General features: G+C 35.6%; 1 protein-coding gene across 1 annotated transcript in view; it reads right to left on the bottom strand.

Moving 5' to 3' along the window:
* Positions 1 to 4,477: 4,477 nt before the first annotated feature.
* Positions 4,478 to 16,839, bottom strand: part of FCHO2 (FCH and mu domain containing endocytic adaptor 2) — a 118,122-nt gene continuing 105,760 nt past the window's right edge. Inside the window, exons 22-26 of the mRNA XM_081090047.1 lie at positions 14,495 to 14,627; positions 11,196 to 11,395; positions 10,397 to 10,461; positions 6,363 to 6,527; positions 4,478 to 6,081 (exon numbers count right to left, since the gene is read on the bottom strand). Coding sequence (XP_080946173.1) covers positions 6,059 to 6,081; positions 6,363 to 6,527; positions 10,397 to 10,461; positions 11,196 to 11,395; positions 14,495 to 14,627 — 586 coding nt within the window. The 3' untranslated portion in view covers positions 4,478 to 6,058. The remainder of the gene's footprint in view (positions 6,082 to 6,362; positions 6,528 to 10,396; positions 10,462 to 11,195; positions 11,396 to 14,494; positions 14,628 to 16,839) is intronic.

Below are 16,839 nucleotides of genomic sequence, written 5' to 3'. Positions count from 1 at the left end.
TCCTATATAAACTTCTCACCTGTTATCACAGTAGCCATCTCAACTACCAGATCATTGTTGTAGTACCACAGTGCTTTGCTTAACATTTTATTTAATAAGGGCCCCAAAGCATTCATATAATTTTTTACAGTATATTGTTATAATTATTCTAGTTCATTATTGTTGTTAACCTCTTATAGTGCCTAATTTATACATTAAATTTTATTATAGTAAGTATGGGTAGGAAAAAACATAGTATATGTAGGATTCAATACTATCTGCGATTTCAGGTGCCCACTGGGAGTCTTGGCCATATCCCCCACAGGTAAGGGGGGACTACTATACATGTAAAATTCTCTTATGTCCTGTAAGCATAGACTAAATACCACTTTTGGTTAATGTTGATAAATGATGTTCAATATAAGCCCAACTACAAGTGATTTGACTGTATTAAGGTCTTGGATGATGAGTCTCAGCATCCCCCCCAAATTAAAAAATACCAAATGTCTGACAACTCACTATGTGTGAACATGGGCTGATTAGTCCCTCAAGATGTCGTATGTAAGAGGAAACAGTGATGATGTTAGGTGAGATGGTCCTGAAATAACCAAATGCCAGATACAGTTTTGTAAAAAAAACCAATGTTCTGGACCTAGAGTGCAAAGAGGCCCATTTGTAGATGCATTGCTGGTTTCCCAAAACTTGGTGATTAAGGAAAGTTGTTGGTTGTGATAAGCATAGTGACTAGAGTTGATTTGACTTAATAGGGTATATACAATTGGTACTATTATGCTCTCCGAAAGGGGGTCAAATATATGATGAAAGGAGACTAAACTTTGGGTGATGAGCACACAATGCAATATACAGGTGATATATTGTATACTTGAAACTTCTATAATCTTATTAACCAGTCACCCAATAAATTTTAAAAATATTGACCTGTAGAATTGTGAGCAAATAAATTAAAAAATAAAAAACAAATTGTTTTAACCCACAAAAAATGTCCCATGTAATATCGATTATATCTATTGGTTTATGACTAGCCATGTGGTAGAAAATTTTATGTACAATAAACCATTCTATGTATTATATAATATTCAGTTTAATGCACTTATAGGCATGGGGTAAAGTTATACAGTTATATGTAGTGTCATGTACGATCACGCATGTAGGTACTAATACATTGTAATGGGGTAGGTAATTTAATGCATGAAGTACATAGCAATGGGTTTAGAATTTGTTTCTAATGCTGACATAGCATGTGATCATGTTTTACTGTTCATGTGCAACTTTCATGGAATACTTTAAGTTTCCGTTTTGGTTGCTGTTGGTGGCACTGGAGCTGCTTCTTTGATGACCTAGGGAGATTTTTCACCTTTTCTGGTTTTGTAAGACCAGAGTAATAAATAAACTATATTTTTCATTTTAGAAGATTATTTTCAATTAAGCTTGTGAGTGGCTTAAGTACAAGAATAAGAAGAAAATATAAGACTGACACTAGTTGGTCAATGATGATTAAATGGCTCTTCGACTGGTTGTCCTCCAGTTCATGTTAATGTTAGTAGGTCTGCTACTAGTAGTTAGAATAATCACTGGATGAGGGGCCAGAATATTATGCTTTGTAGTTTTGTTGTAAGAGGTATTGTAATAATTGCCAGAATTAGAATAGAGAAGATTAGAGCCAATATGCACATAATTTATTGGGGAGGGTTTGTAAGATTGCATATGCAAATAGGAAGTATCATTCTGGTTTAATGTGTGGTGGAGTATTAAGAGGATTAGCTGTATGCAATTGTCTGGATCTCTTAGAAGACTGAGAGATAACAGGACTAGTACGGAAAAATAAAAGTCTTAGAATATCCTTGATTGTACAGTAGGGGTAAAATGGAATTTTGTCTGTCAGATAAAATTCCTGATGGATTATTTGGTCCTGTTTCGAGAAGAAATAGTAGGTGAATAATTACTAGGGCTAAAATAACAAATGTGAGGATGAAGTAGAAGGTGTGAGTATAGCATTGTCAACTGAGAATCCTCCTCAGATCCATTCGACTAGACTAGCGCCAATGTAGAGAATGGCTGAGAGATTTGATAGCTGTTGCTCCTCAAAAGACCTCATGGTAGAATGCAGCCTATAAATGCTATAGCTATTATTGTGAGTAAGATGATTCCAATGTTTCATGTTTCTAGGGAGGGATACGATCCATAATATAGGCCTCGTCCTAAGTGAAAGAATAAACAAGACTATAGGTCAGCGGTTCTCAACCTGTGGGTCGTGACCCCTTTGGCGGTCGAACGACCCTTTCACAGGGGTCGCCTAAGACCATCTTGCATATCAGATATTTACATTACGATTCATAACAGTAGCAACATTACAGTTATGAAGTAGCAACGAAAATAATTTTATGGTTGGGTCACAACATGAGGAACTGTATTTAAAGGGCCAGAAGGTTGAGAACCACTGCTATAGGTGCTCTGTTGGTATGTAGGTATCAAGTAATTCATTCATAGTTCATGTCTCAGCAGGTATGGGTTATGAAGGAGAAGGTGGTTATTGTATGTGACGTATAGATATAAATCAAGCAGATTCCTGAAAGAGAAAGTTTCATCATGATGAAATGTTTAATGGGGCTGGTAAATCAATGAATGAGTTATTAATAATTTTAATTAGTGGGTGGGAATTACAGATGTTCGTCATTAATATGCTTATAGTTGAAATACAATTATTTTTCATGTCATCATTAGTTATGGTTAAATCCCCTGTGAGAATGATGACCTATACTGTATTTATTTTAACTATGTTTGTAGTTAAGTTTTGTAGGTTTCTCTTCAAGATCTTTATAGTGGTTTAAGGTTGGCCATGAGTAGAATTGGCTGTGGTATTATAAATCTTGTTAGGTCTTTTTTAGGTTTAGTAGTTTTAAAATTTATTTGCAGGGAATGCTGGTAGTGTTTGGTTATACAACAGCTATGGCTACTGAGGACTACCCTGAGTTTTGAGTTTCTAATAACTATCTTCAGACTATTTGATTTGGGGTTGTTGATGGAGACTACTATGGTTGTTTGATGTATTTTGAAGAATGATGAGGTGAAGATTGTATTTAAATTTAATGAATTAGGAGATTCTGGCACTTCTGGCACTTCCAGGGGTAGCTGCATTACATAGCCATGGAATTTGATTGGTGGTTGTAACTGGTTGATCATTGCTTATTGGTACCCGGTTTTATTAGAAGTTACTTATGGAAATTACACTAGCCCTAAGCCTATGCCTATTTAATGAAAAAAGAAAAAAATATAATTAGGCCCTTTCGGTCAGAGATAAGTGTTGAGATTTTTGTTTGAAAATGAGAAATGGATTTTGATAATACACTTCTAATTAAATTAAGCCTAATAATGATGATGATTTCTGGCTTACTGAAAGTATGACAATGTGCAGGCCAGTGTTTAATAGTTTTGTGTGATTAAGGTTAAGTTCAACTACCAGAATAAAACCTGAAATAGTCATAGTAAGGGCTGTTAATTTTAAATAAGGCATAGACCTGTATGCCTATCCAAACAGTGATACAAAATTCAAATCAATTACTTCTTCCTTACTTACCTACTTTGCCTTGTCCTAACATCTATGACATGACTATTACTATCAATAGGAGTACAAAGTCACATAAACTAACTGGTAAATTATATATTACATGTTTATTAATGGTACAACTTTTATGTAAAATTTACATTTTATGAAAAAATCAAAAATATTTACAAAATTTTGTAAGATAGATTTGCATTGTTCTAATTACAACTCAAAGTAGTAAATAACAATTCTTAAAAACTCACATTTGTTAGAGTTCTGTGTTTACAAATTCTTGGTTAAAGAGACAGCTAGAAAGTTTACCACTATACATAAGCAAGAACCAGCTTGCTAAATACATTTCCCATGAAAATCTACTGGTCTTTTTTTACATTAGTGGGGTTTTAAATGAAAAACAAAATCAATATAAACTCATATGGCTTCAAAATTGTAACCTGCACCCAATACATATTTATGTATTGACCCGTTGCGGTATTTAAGAAAGTGAAGAAGTTTTACCATTTCACTAATTTGTACACTTTAAGGTAATGTTTAATTAAAAACAAATACTGTAAGTATAATGGTGTCTGAATTTCAATAATAAAATATTAACTGCTCTATAAGAGGAGTTTGACTACAATGCAGTTAACAGTTATGATTTCAGTAAGGGACTGCAATTGGCATTTAAGAGCACAATATGAGTTAGAATTTCTAATTTTGATCACTTCTTAGTAAAGATGAACATTTCAGTAAATTATTTTATGTATTACCTTAGTCAAATCTAAATTTAGAATTGGGCTAACACTGAATATATAAAAAAGCACTATATATATATATATATATATATATATATATATATATGTATATATATATATATATATGTATATAGCTAACGAGTAGATTTTCTGCTTTATTTAGTAAGACGTTACATAAATGTCTAGTAGTAGGAGTTTTATTTTCTGTAAAGCTTAACAGAACAATTAGTGGTTTTATATAAATTATCATATATAACACAATTTATTACTTCTATGCGAAATGCATGACACTGGTATTTATCCTTATAAATAAAATTTCCAATTTTAAATTATGAAACTTTGTCCAAAATATTTAATTCCTTCAATTAATTAGGATTTGCCATAAAGTTAGGTTTTTTACTATTTAATATTAGTAATTTAAGAAATGCTTAACCCAATCCATCACTTTAAAAACATACAAATTGATAGTTTTTCCAACTGTTGAAATGAAAACAAATGATAGACTTCTCTAATGCCAAAACTAATCTTTTCTATAATGTGTTCCTCACAAAATGCTACAAAATTCATGCTCACAACACATTCAGTAAATAAATGTATAAATTCACAATGGTAAACAGAGTAGAAGGAAATGTTAGATTGAGAGTTAAAATCCCAGTTACCAATTTAACTTAGTTTTTCAGAATTTGTTTTAAGATTTACATACTTTTGATAGGTTATGGTCCAAAATCTGAAGGTAATTTTTCTCCCCTGTAAACAAGCCGTTAGGTAGCTCTTTGTCTTTCTAGTGGCTACAGTGTTTCACTAAAGAAGTGAGCCAGGGTTCTTAAGTACAAATTATTTAGTTATCCCGAATTCCCTTCCCAATTCCAGCCAGAGTTATTTATAAAAAATTGCAATTATCTTGTAAAAATGCCTGATCACTTAAGACTCTGAACAGAAGATCCAGATTGTGAGAAAAAAAGTGAGGCACATTTATGAACACAAACTGGATAGGCACATTTCTGGTTTTTTGTTATTGTTTTAAAAGGCACACATTATGCAATCCATATAAAAATAAATTAAATCTACAGCATTAATTCATCAAAACAATCACAACTTCTATAAAGTTAACTGCAGAAGTAAATTTCTCTGCTGTCCTTTGCAAGCTTATTTTAAAACACATTGCACTTGAGGATTAAAAAATCATAAAACACCACTTACAGTTATATGTTTAAAAAAATCAAATGATAAATTTTTTGCATACAACCCGGACTACAGTCTGATTACTTTATGGCACATAACTCAATTTGATTGAGTGTTCTAAATTAACATTATCCAAAACTTAGAATTCATGTTGTTTATATCCACTCAACATCAAACTTACGAAATTTAAAACTATCTGACTAAAAAAATTTATGGAAAGCTAAATTACTTTGTGCTTGCTCTCCTGAAATATTAGGCCTGATATTATACTATAACCCCCTTTTTCAATATAAACACTGAAGATAATTTAAAATTTAAGCCTATAAAAACTTTTTACTGAGAATCTGAGTCAATATGCTTCCTGAATATTGCAGTTGATCATTTACAGCGTTGAAAATCATTTCAGTGCTATTTCTTTCGATGACTCACTTCAAAGGTGCAATTTAATATTTACAGTCAGCTCTCATATATGTCTACATTTTAAAGACATACTACAAGTTAGAATAGTGTTTGAAAAACAGATAATGCAGAATGGCAGGTTTGTACTACTCCCTTGAGCCAACCACTTTGCTTAGGTCGTCCATCAACAATCTGCCAGGTATCGTCCTGAAAAACACAAATTCAGCTTTGTGATTATAATTTCAAATGAACTCAAACACACTTTCATTGTGGTTACAGATACAGAACCCCAGTTCCCAACTGCTGTTTACAATATATTAGAATTAGATCACAGGTGTTCAGCTATACTGACCATGAGTATTCTTTCCCAGGTGTCTCTCTACCTGGCACCTTATACCAAAGATCAAAGAAAAAAAACTTGCATGCCTTTAGATTAGAATACAAATGTTTCCCATGTACATTAAAAAACTTGAAATCTCCCAACTCACCAGTGGCAAACCGCTTCTTTACTAAGGAAAGCCTATAGCCAGTGCCTACAAGTTCAATATCCACTCCTGAGAGGGTACTTCCCTCGCTGAGGAATTGCACTGCAAGTGTTGTCGGTTTACTGGGTCCTTCTGAAAGGTCAAATTTTGCTCTTAGAGTCCCAGAACCTACAAGGAAAGGAATAAAGAATTTACACAGGATAATATACATTTCATACCAAAAAAATCAAATGAACACTTAAGATAAACTATTATCAGTCCTATGCCAAATTCATGACATGTATACAGTAAACAAATCATGATCCTTTTTCCAAATTTAGACTTTATTCAGTGAATCTGAATTTTTGTTAAGTAAATAATCTTAACCCATGCTCCTCTTTGACTTAATACGAGTATGAGTTCTTTACTACTGAGGTTCCTATGCTATACGCATGCTGAAGTGAGTCAAAAGAGAAGAAGGAAGTCAGTGAGGGTAGGTCAGAGGGAAGCCCTAGGAGGACTATGAGTAGGAATAAAGTAAAAGGGAAATGTTTCCATATCATGGGAGTGGGAGAGGGGAAAAAGGAAAGACAACTAAGACTGGGGAGAACTCTATCAACATTACTATTTTCTATTCACCTCTCTTTAAAAACTTAACAGGTCTAAACCATCATGCAAAATAGGTACTTCTGAGGTGCTTCCTTTTCGATATAACCATTTATTCAGTACACTTCATGCCTAATAGCATGGCAGAAAGAGTAAACCAAACAATTACGATGAATATGGTAAATGCCATAGAACTCTCAGGAGCCATGGAACACAAAAGCACATAAAATGGTGGTGGGGATGCCCGTATGTATTTCAGGCAGAGGGAACTACAGAGATGGGAGACTGGAGAGAGCATGATGCATTTAAGGGAACTACTTCTATACCAGAGGAGTCGGAGAAAGCCGGAGAATGGCAGAAGATGAGACTAGAATGACAGTAAGGAACAAGCTCTAAATATCTTTACATGCCAAGATAAGAAATAACCATAGGGAACCACCAAAGGTAAGAAAGACAGAAACATTTCAGATTAATGTTTTAGGAAGGGAGGGGGGCGCAAGATACAAGGTAGGGAAATCAACTGAAAGTCAATAAAACAGTCTAGGACTCTAAGTGACAGGAAAAGGGAATCTGAACTAGGCTAAGGGAAGGGAAAGGAATGCATTTGAAAGATAAATATTTAAGAGCTAGAATCAAGAGGTGAGAAAGGAAGAGTTACTAGGAAGTTACCAGGTTTCTGTGGGCAGAATTGCTAGGTAGCAGGAATCACATTCTATGATTCCTTACACAGAAATTGAACAGTGCAGAGAAAAATCTGGAAGATGTCGTAACACTGATCCACCCTATACTATTTTGCTAGTGGGGAAGATGAATTGCTACCTAATTCTTAACCATTGTCCAAGTCCTCCTTAAACATACCAGGTGTACCGGTTAATAATGTGGATTTTGTACTCAAAGAAAACATGGTAATTTCAAGAGAAACATCTAAAGTGTTTTATTCAAAGTAATGTCCATCGCTAGCTACACATTTCCCCATCTTTTTGGTAATTTGTGGATATCGTCCCAACAGAACTTTTCTTGTTTTGAGGCAAACCATTCAGAGACCCAATTTTCCACTTCTTCATATATCTAGAAGTGCTGCTCAGAAAGTACCACTAGTTCTGATCGATGGCACACGCAATCTGAAGAAGCAAGGTCTGGTGAAATACAGCAGGTGTGTTAATACTTCCCAGGCAAGATAGATCTTTTAACATGTCTTTAACTGGTTTTGAAGTGTGTGATGGTGCGTTATCATGAAGCAAAATTACTTTGCCGTGTCTTCTGCAACATTCTGGTCCTTTCACGATCAAAACATGGTTCAAATTGATTATTTGTTGTTGGTAGTAATCAGTATTAATGGTTTCACCTGGTTTTAGAAGCTCATAATACACCACACCTTCCTGATCCCACCAAACGCAGTGCATTGTCTTCTTTCTGAAGTGATTTGGCCTTGCAGTCGATGTTGATGGTTGACCTGGATCAATCCATGAGTTTGTATATTTGGGATTCTCAAAATAAATCCACTTTTCATCGCCAGTCACAATTCGTTGCAAAAAAGACTTTCTGTCGTGCCGTTGAAGCAACATTTTACTGATGACTTTTCGGTTTTCCATTTGTCTTTCGTTCAGTTAATGTGGCACCTATTTTCCTTCCTTTAAAATCTTTCCATTGCTTGTAAATTATCGGAAATTGTTTGCTGAGCAACGTTTAATTTTTCTGCATGTTGTTTTTGAGTTTGGCTGGCATCTTCATCCAATAATGCTTGTAACTGTTGGTCTTCAAACTTTTTCGGTTGACCTGGACGTTCTTTGCCTTTCACATCAAAATCATCACTTTTAAAGCGTTTAAACCAGCGTTCACAAGTATGTTGAGATGGAGCATGTTCACCATAAGCTTCCCGAGGTGTACGATAACTTTCAACAGCACTTTTCTTCAAAATAAAGTAATGAATTAAAACTTCCCACAAATGCTCTTTTTTTGGCTTGAAATTGGACATTTTTAAGCGTAAAAATATGTTAACACCTTCAGAAAATTTGACATATGAAGTTTTGCAGCTTGCTGTCAATACAAAATAGCATACATATCAAATCGCATATATATCAACATATGTGTAACTCGATCTATTGAAAAAAATCCGATTAACTGGTGCACCTGGTATAAGGGATCCTTTTTCTTCACATCCTAACACTTGCTATTTCTTGTCTTGTTGATATTAGTCATTCTAACAGGTGTGAGGTGGCATTTCATTGTGATTTTTATTTTAATTTTTCTTATAGCTAGCGAAGTTGACCATCTTTTCATACATCTGTTGACTCTTTGCATGTCTTTTTGGGAAGTGTCTGTTCAAGTCCTCTGCCCATTTTTTAATGGGAATGCTTGGCTTTTTGTTGTATTCTTTTTTTGAAAAATTTATCTTTATTTTTGAGAGCATTACAGATGTCCCCCGGAGTTGTATGAGTTCTTTATATATTATGGATAACTAGAGGCCCGGTGCATGAAATTCATGCACTGGAGGTGGGGGAGGGGGTCCCTCAGACTGGCCTGCACCTTCTCACAGTCCGGGAGTGATCGATTGCCCCTCAGAGGGAGGCCCCACCCATCCACCGCAGTGCTGCCAGCCAGGTAGCCTGGGCCTCCCTCTTTGGGGCCACTGATTGCGGTCGCCCCAAAGAGGTAGGCCCTGCCCACCCACTGCAGCCCGCTGGTGGGTGGCCTGGGCCTCCCTCTGCGGGGGCGATCATGGGGCGATGGCCGGGCCCGACCAATTGCATCACACCTGTCTTGGCTGGCCTGGCGCCAGTGGGTGTCATAGCGTGGTAGTCTGGACAGTCGTTCCACTGTTTGGCTGTTCGGTCGATTTGCATATTTACACTTTTATAAATAGCCCCTTATTACAGGTATTGTTTGCAAATATCTTCTCCCATTCAGTTGGTTGCCTTTTTGTTTTGTTGATGATTTCTTTTACAGTGCAGAAAACTTTTTTGTTTTATGTAGTCCCATTCATTTATTTTTGCTTTTACTTCACAAAAGGGCTTTTTAAAGCCTGAAAACTTCTACATGATTTCTGGGAGGCCGGGAGGACTCCATTAACAGTGACCAAAAGAGTGTGTTAAATCACTTTCAGTTAGTTACCAAGTTACCTAGCTGGAATAAACAGTTCTACCTCTTTAAGAGAAAATACCTACTGAATTAAATTGTATGTTAACATGTGAACATAAGCATTTACATTTATAAAGTGACAGCATAACAAATTCTTTTCCTTACAGAGAAAGCATATTCAATGTAGAGGAGAAAAAATCTGTTCTGAATCTTAACTGGTCCACTCTTATTTAAGGTATTAACTTCCACCTAGTGGTGAATTCTAGAACTGAAGTCATGAAATTTCAGGAAAAAAACTTTCCATAAACATGCCTTAAAAAGTCATTTTCTGTGACCTCACATTATTTAAAAAAAGAAAAACAGCACACACTTACCTCCATTTTCTGATTTTTCTGAAACACCAGACAGTTTCCAAAAGGCCTTCATTTGTTCTGCATTCCTATAATAACAAGTGTCTTCAGATTAAGTGGCTAGTATTATACCTTATTCATAAAGGGCACTCAATAAATAAATGTGTTTTAAATATTTCACTAGAACAACTATAATACTAAATTTATTTTCAATAGTATCACCTGGTGAAAATATTTGATATAAAATATAATGTTATATGTCTCTCTCAATTAATGCAATTTTTATTAAATTAATGGACTTTTTACCAAATTATGTAATTTTCATTCCTACTAATTAGAGAAAAATGTGTAGATGGCTCAGTTCATTACTCAAGAAAAACACACTTTTATTAAATGTTAGAGTCTATACTAATATTAATAGAGAGCACAAGAGAGGTAGTTAAGAGATGAGAGTAGAATATCTAATACTACTAAACACTAATCTGTGTTCCTATAGGTATGCCAGATATTATATTTAATCCTATAAAATAATTATTATGATCTTTATTTTTAAAAACAAAATGTTTAGAGAGGCTAAGTAATTTGCCTAAGGGTAAAGTTGTCTTGAATCATTCAAGTCTGGATGTTGACATCAAAACTAGTTTGTTTATTTTGGATTGAGGCTACTGTGGCTTAACTAGTAAAATGAACATCTTTTTATAGCATAGTTTCTATGGGAAAATGCACCAAAACTTTTCAAACTTATACAATTTTCATAACTTAGGTTCTAAAAATTGGAGGTTAAAACACATTTAGCAGAAATTCAGAAGTCTCCTAAACTTACCATATTGCAGGAGGAAGGGACTGCATGTTTGTGACCCCTCCATCCACAGGTACCATCACCTGTATGTTGGAAAGCACACTTGGTATCACCATAGCTTCTGGGTTGTATTTATAATCCACTCTAAGATCTGTGGTGCCAGCACTACATTTCCAGTATGTTGCAAGATTTAGAGGCGTGGACTGAATACCATTTGATGATACCTTTAAAGAGAAAAACAAATATTTACTTGGCCTGAAAAGTAAACAAGTCAGTTAATGACATATGTAAGTTCACAGAATCTGTTGTTATCCAGTGATTCTTATTTATGCTTGTAACGTTTGAATACCTCTCAGCATTCAACATATAATTCATAAAGAATCTTAGAATTCTAAGAACTTAGATTTAAAACAAGAGAAATGGATGTGTCATCATAAAGTTCTGCAAGTCTGGAATTAGAATATTTTCCAACTTCAAATGGCTAATTTTAATCACACGACCCATAGGTAAATGTTACAATTCTAATTCTTTAGTTCCTTGCTCAAAGGATTCCCTTTCAGTGAGACCTACTCTGATCACCCTGTTTAAATTTACATTGAAAATGCAATTTTTCAGAGCTTACTTTCACACTTCTTACTTTTTCCATACCACGTATTTTCAAACACATGATATTATTTACTTCTTTACTGTCTATCTCCCCATCCAACTCTCAGCAATTAGCAAGCACTGAATAATAAATGTTTGTTGAACGAATGATAAATTAATACTTGGAATAAACTTTAAGCTAACTTAAATGGCAGCAGCACTTTTTTACTCTTTAGGTATTTATTTCCTAGAAACACAGCTATTTAAATACAATTATCCTATTAAAAATTCAAACACTATAGAAGTATAAGCAACAGGAAATTAATCCCTTGGCATTCTACCTCCTCATTGTTAGCATCGTAGTACATATATACTTGTAGACTTTTTAGGCATATGCAAACAGAGAGACATCTCATTCTTTTTAGTGGCTATAATTCATGTAATCAATCTCTCTGTGGATGTGTACTTCAGTGGTTTCCATTGTATTTTAGATTATTTTTCCCCCCTTTTGTGTGATTTCTGAAGAATAGATTTCTGGAAGTGGAACTGTTGAGTTAAAGGTTAAATCTGCCCTGGCCAGTCTGGCTCAGTTGGTTGGGTGTCGTCCCATCACCAAAAGATCACTCACTGGTTTGACAGGTCGACAGTTTGGTCCTGGGTCAGGGCCCCCAGTGGGGGGAGGAGGGGGTGCAGAAGGCAACTGATCGATGTTTTTTCTCTCTCTAAACATCAATATAAACATATTTTTTTAAAAAAACAGAACTGCCTTCTAAGAGTCCATTAATTTGTACTACTAACAAGCGATCACACTCTTAATAAAGCAACCTTTTTTAATTTTTATCAATCTGATGGGCTAAAACCAGTATATCATTGTTGTCTAAATACCTACTGCTCTTGGGGGGGTCATTCGGGGAAAAAGGAGACATATGTAATACTTTAAACAATAAAAAAAAATATTCACTGCTCTGATTTCTACTGGTATGGAGCTTCTGTCCATAAGTTAGCTATCTATTGAGTTATTCACCTTTTAATTACAAATTTATAAAGGCTCTTTGGAGTAAGCCTTATGGTCTGTCTTATATATTACAAATACTTTTCCCTCAAATTAAATATTGATTCTGTTCAGGGTTTGTTTTAGCTAAATATTTTATACACAAGTTTATTTTTGTGTCAAATATCTCTTGCATAGCTTCTAGGTTTTGTACCATTCTTTGAAAGGTCTTCCATACTTCAAGATTCATTACTAATAAGTAGATATTATACATATATACACACACTTATATACCCATAAATATACATATATTCACCCATAATTTATTGTATTATCTTTATGGTCTCATTTATTATTAAACCTTTGACACATGTAGATTTTATTTTGGTTGGAGTTAGGAATTTAGCTTAAATTTTTTCCCAAATATCTAGCCTTCTGCCCCAATACCATTATTGAAAAATTCATCATCTCCACATTGCCTTAAAATGCTACTTTGTCATATAAACAATTTTCCATTATCCTTAGATCTATTTTTGGATACTCTAATTTGTTCCATTCATCTGGCCATCTATTGTTGTGCCAGTTGCAAACTATTTTAAATACTGTTGCCTTATAATAATTTCCCATTAAAACTAAAACATTACTCCACATTACTGTTTAAAGCACTTCTTAACTTTATTCTTCCAGAAAACTTGAAAGTAACTGTCAAATCTCTAAACACAAATACTAAATTTTTAAGTTAATTTAGAAACAGCTAAACTTTTTTACATGAGTTTCCTGAAAATCAATGAAATATTCATTTCTAACTATATTCAAATCAGTAGAGGTTGTGTTATGTATCTTCCTAATTGATATTTTTTATTGTGAATGTTTTGCTGCATTAGTTTTCCTGATTGTTTTGAAATCTATTGATTTTTGCATTCATTTTTAAACTGATCACTTCACTAAATTCTCCTATATTCAAGTTTTTTACTTGACTTCTTGTTTTTCCCAGGAAAAACTGATTCCTTATAAGTAATAATTTTGGTTTCTACTTTCCAATATTTATTACCACTTATTCCATTCTCTTGTCTAACTGCACTAACACATCCAAAAAATCTTGTATACTAATAGAAATAATGGTTGTCTTAGCCATTCTTGACTGTGATTAATTGCTTTCGGTGGTTTATTAAGTCTGATGCTGCTGGTCTTTTCAAGTTAAGGACGCATTCATGTTTATATTTACTCAAAATTTTAACCAGAAATAGATGATGAATTTGATCATAAATACCATTTATTGAAAAATTCATTATTTCCACATTGTCTTTTTTAAAAAATTTATTGTCTAAAGTTTTACATATGTCTCCTTTTTCCCTGCTTGCACCCCCGCCCTCCTCCCAAGCCATTCCTACCCTGGGCAAACCCCCACCGCCTCAGTGCCTGTGTCCACTGGTTATGCTAATATGCATGCATACAAGTCCTTTGGTTGCTCTCTAACCCGCCCTCCCCTGCCATTTGTCTCCGGATCTATTCCTGTTCATCAAATTATGTTGATCATTATATCCCACATATAAGTCCACATTCACTTGAAATGCTACTAGTCAAATGGTCAAAAATCTCCATAGGCTTAACAGATTTTCTGATTCTGAAACATCCTTGCATTCCTGAAATGAACCTCATTTGGTATGACATAGTATTCATTTAATGATCTACAATATTCTATGTGTTACTATTTTAGACAGGATTTTTTCAATGACAGGACACTCACCTGATACTTTAATACATCTACATTATAATAAGAGGCAGCTGGATTTTGCTCTGATAGTTTCTTGAGGTAGACAGTAACGGCTTGCATGTTCATCCAAAAATCTTTTGTGTTAGAATCACACTGTGATGGATCACTGCATGCATAAGAAATATTTTTGTTATTTATTTGACTTTTATTTATCCTTTGCCTCTGTGTAACAATTTGATGACCTGGGAAAAACTAGCAGAAAGGAACCAAAAGATGGGATGGAAAACACCGGAAATTGCTGCCTCGCACAACCACTTCAAAAATACAACTAAAAGACAAAACGGACATCATACAGAACCACAGGAAGGCTGGCTGAGTGGAAATTCTACAGCTAGAAGGAAAGAGAAAAGCACTGAAACTCAGAGGAGGTATGGAAGTAAAGTGCAGAGGTATGGAGGCACACGGAGAAAGGGCTGGCAGCTGAGGACGCAGTTGTCTTTTTAAACCGGGAGGGAGTCTCAAGCTCCCGACTGCCCTGAACTCCAGTTCCGGGCGAGTCTCTGGGGACCCAGACTCATACAGGGAGAAACTGGACTGTCTGGCATCGGGCAGAACTCGAGGGCGGCTTTCTCTCAGAAGTGCTTACAGCGATTACCGGGACACTGAGATGCGGGGCCTCTTAGGGTAGGACTGAGGAGCAACCATAGTTGTTTATTCCGCCCTATTGATCCCCTGAGACCCCGCCCCACCCAAGCTGTGCACAGAGGCTTCTGCATATGACAGGCCTGGCCCTTTGCAACCTGAAAATTACCTAACAAACTGCAGGTGAATCAGAGAGACCCAGAACTTCCAAAAGAAGGTCCAAGGCCCCACAGCAGCTTGCATTGCTTCACAGCTGGGCCTCATCTGGGCACCTCCAAACCCCAAACAAAGAAGAGGAATCTCTCCATAGCTCCTGATGGGTAGCCTCAGGCAGAGGCTAAATTAGCACCTCCTTAGAGATCCAAGAGCCAGTGTACCCAGGGGTCAAAGTGGGACCATCTAGATTACAACTCCTCAGATCCATAAGGGACACACTCAGGGGGCAGACTCAGTGAGCACCAAAGCCCCACTGAAGCAAGTCTTGCCCCAGAAGAGTGTCTCCAGCTCAGAAGTTCTCCCACTGCAGACACAGCTGATTCTCACAGCCAATTAGCCTGGAGGTCAATTCCTACCAGTGATACCTACAACAATCAAGACTTAACTACAACAAGACTGTGCACAAAGCCCACAAAGGGGTGCACCAAGAGTGTCCACCTCAGGTAACTGGGGAGGCTGAGCCACTGGGCCCTACAGGACACCTAGCACACAAAGCCACTCTACCAACACAGGGAAGCAGCCAAAATGTGGAGACAAAGAAACAGGTCACAAATGACGGAAATGGAGGAAAGCAAACTACTGGATATAGAGTTCAAAACCACACTTTTAAGGTTTTTCAAGAATTTTCTAGAAATCACCGATAAATTTATTGAGACCCTCAAGAAATCTAGTGATACCCTCAAGGTTATGAAAAAGGACCAACTAGAAATTAAGCATACACTGACTGAAATAAAGGATATTATGCAGAGTTCCAACAGCAGACTAGAGGATTACAAGAATCAAGTCAAAGATTTTAAATACGAAGAAGCAAAAATCACCCAACCGGAAAAACAAAAAGAAAAAAGAATCCACAAATATGAAGATAGTGTAAGGAGCCTCTGGGACAACTTCAAGCGTACCAACATCCGAATTATGGGGGTGCCAGAAGGAGAGAGAGCAAGATATTGAAAACCTATTTGAAGAAATAATGACAGAAAACTTCCCCTACTTGGTCAAAGAAATAGACTTACAAGTCCAGGAAGCGCAGAGAACCCCAAACAAAAGGAATCCAAAGAGGACCACACCAAGACACATCATCATTAAAATGCCAAGAGCAAAAGACAAAGAGAGAATCTTAAAAGCAGCAAGAGAAAAACAATCAGTTACCTACAAGGGAGTGCCCATATGACTGTCAGCTGATTTCTCAACAGAAACTTTGCAGGCCAGAAGGGAGTGGCAAGAAATATTCAAAGTGATGAATAGCAAGAACGTACAACCAAGATTACTTTACCCAGCAAAGCTATCATTCAGAATTGAAGGCCAGATAAAGAGCTTCACAGATAAGAAAAAGCTAAAGGAGTTCATTACCACCAAACCAGTATTATATGAAATGCTGAAAGGTATCCTTTAAGAAGAGGAAGAAGAAGAAAAAGGTAAAGATACAAATTATGAACAACAAATACACATCTATCAACAAGTGAATCTAAAAATCAACTGAATAAATAATCTGATGAACAGAATAAACCGATGAATATAATAGA

Source organism: Myotis nattereri (genome assembly GCF_964212035.1).
Source record: "Myotis nattereri genome assembly, chromosome: 4".
In the NCBI taxonomy this organism is placed as follows: Eukaryota; Metazoa; Chordata; class Mammalia; order Chiroptera; family Vespertilionidae; genus Myotis; species Myotis nattereri.
The sequence above is the reverse complement of the archived record's forward strand: the minus strand, read 5'-3'. Positions and strand labels throughout refer to the sequence as shown.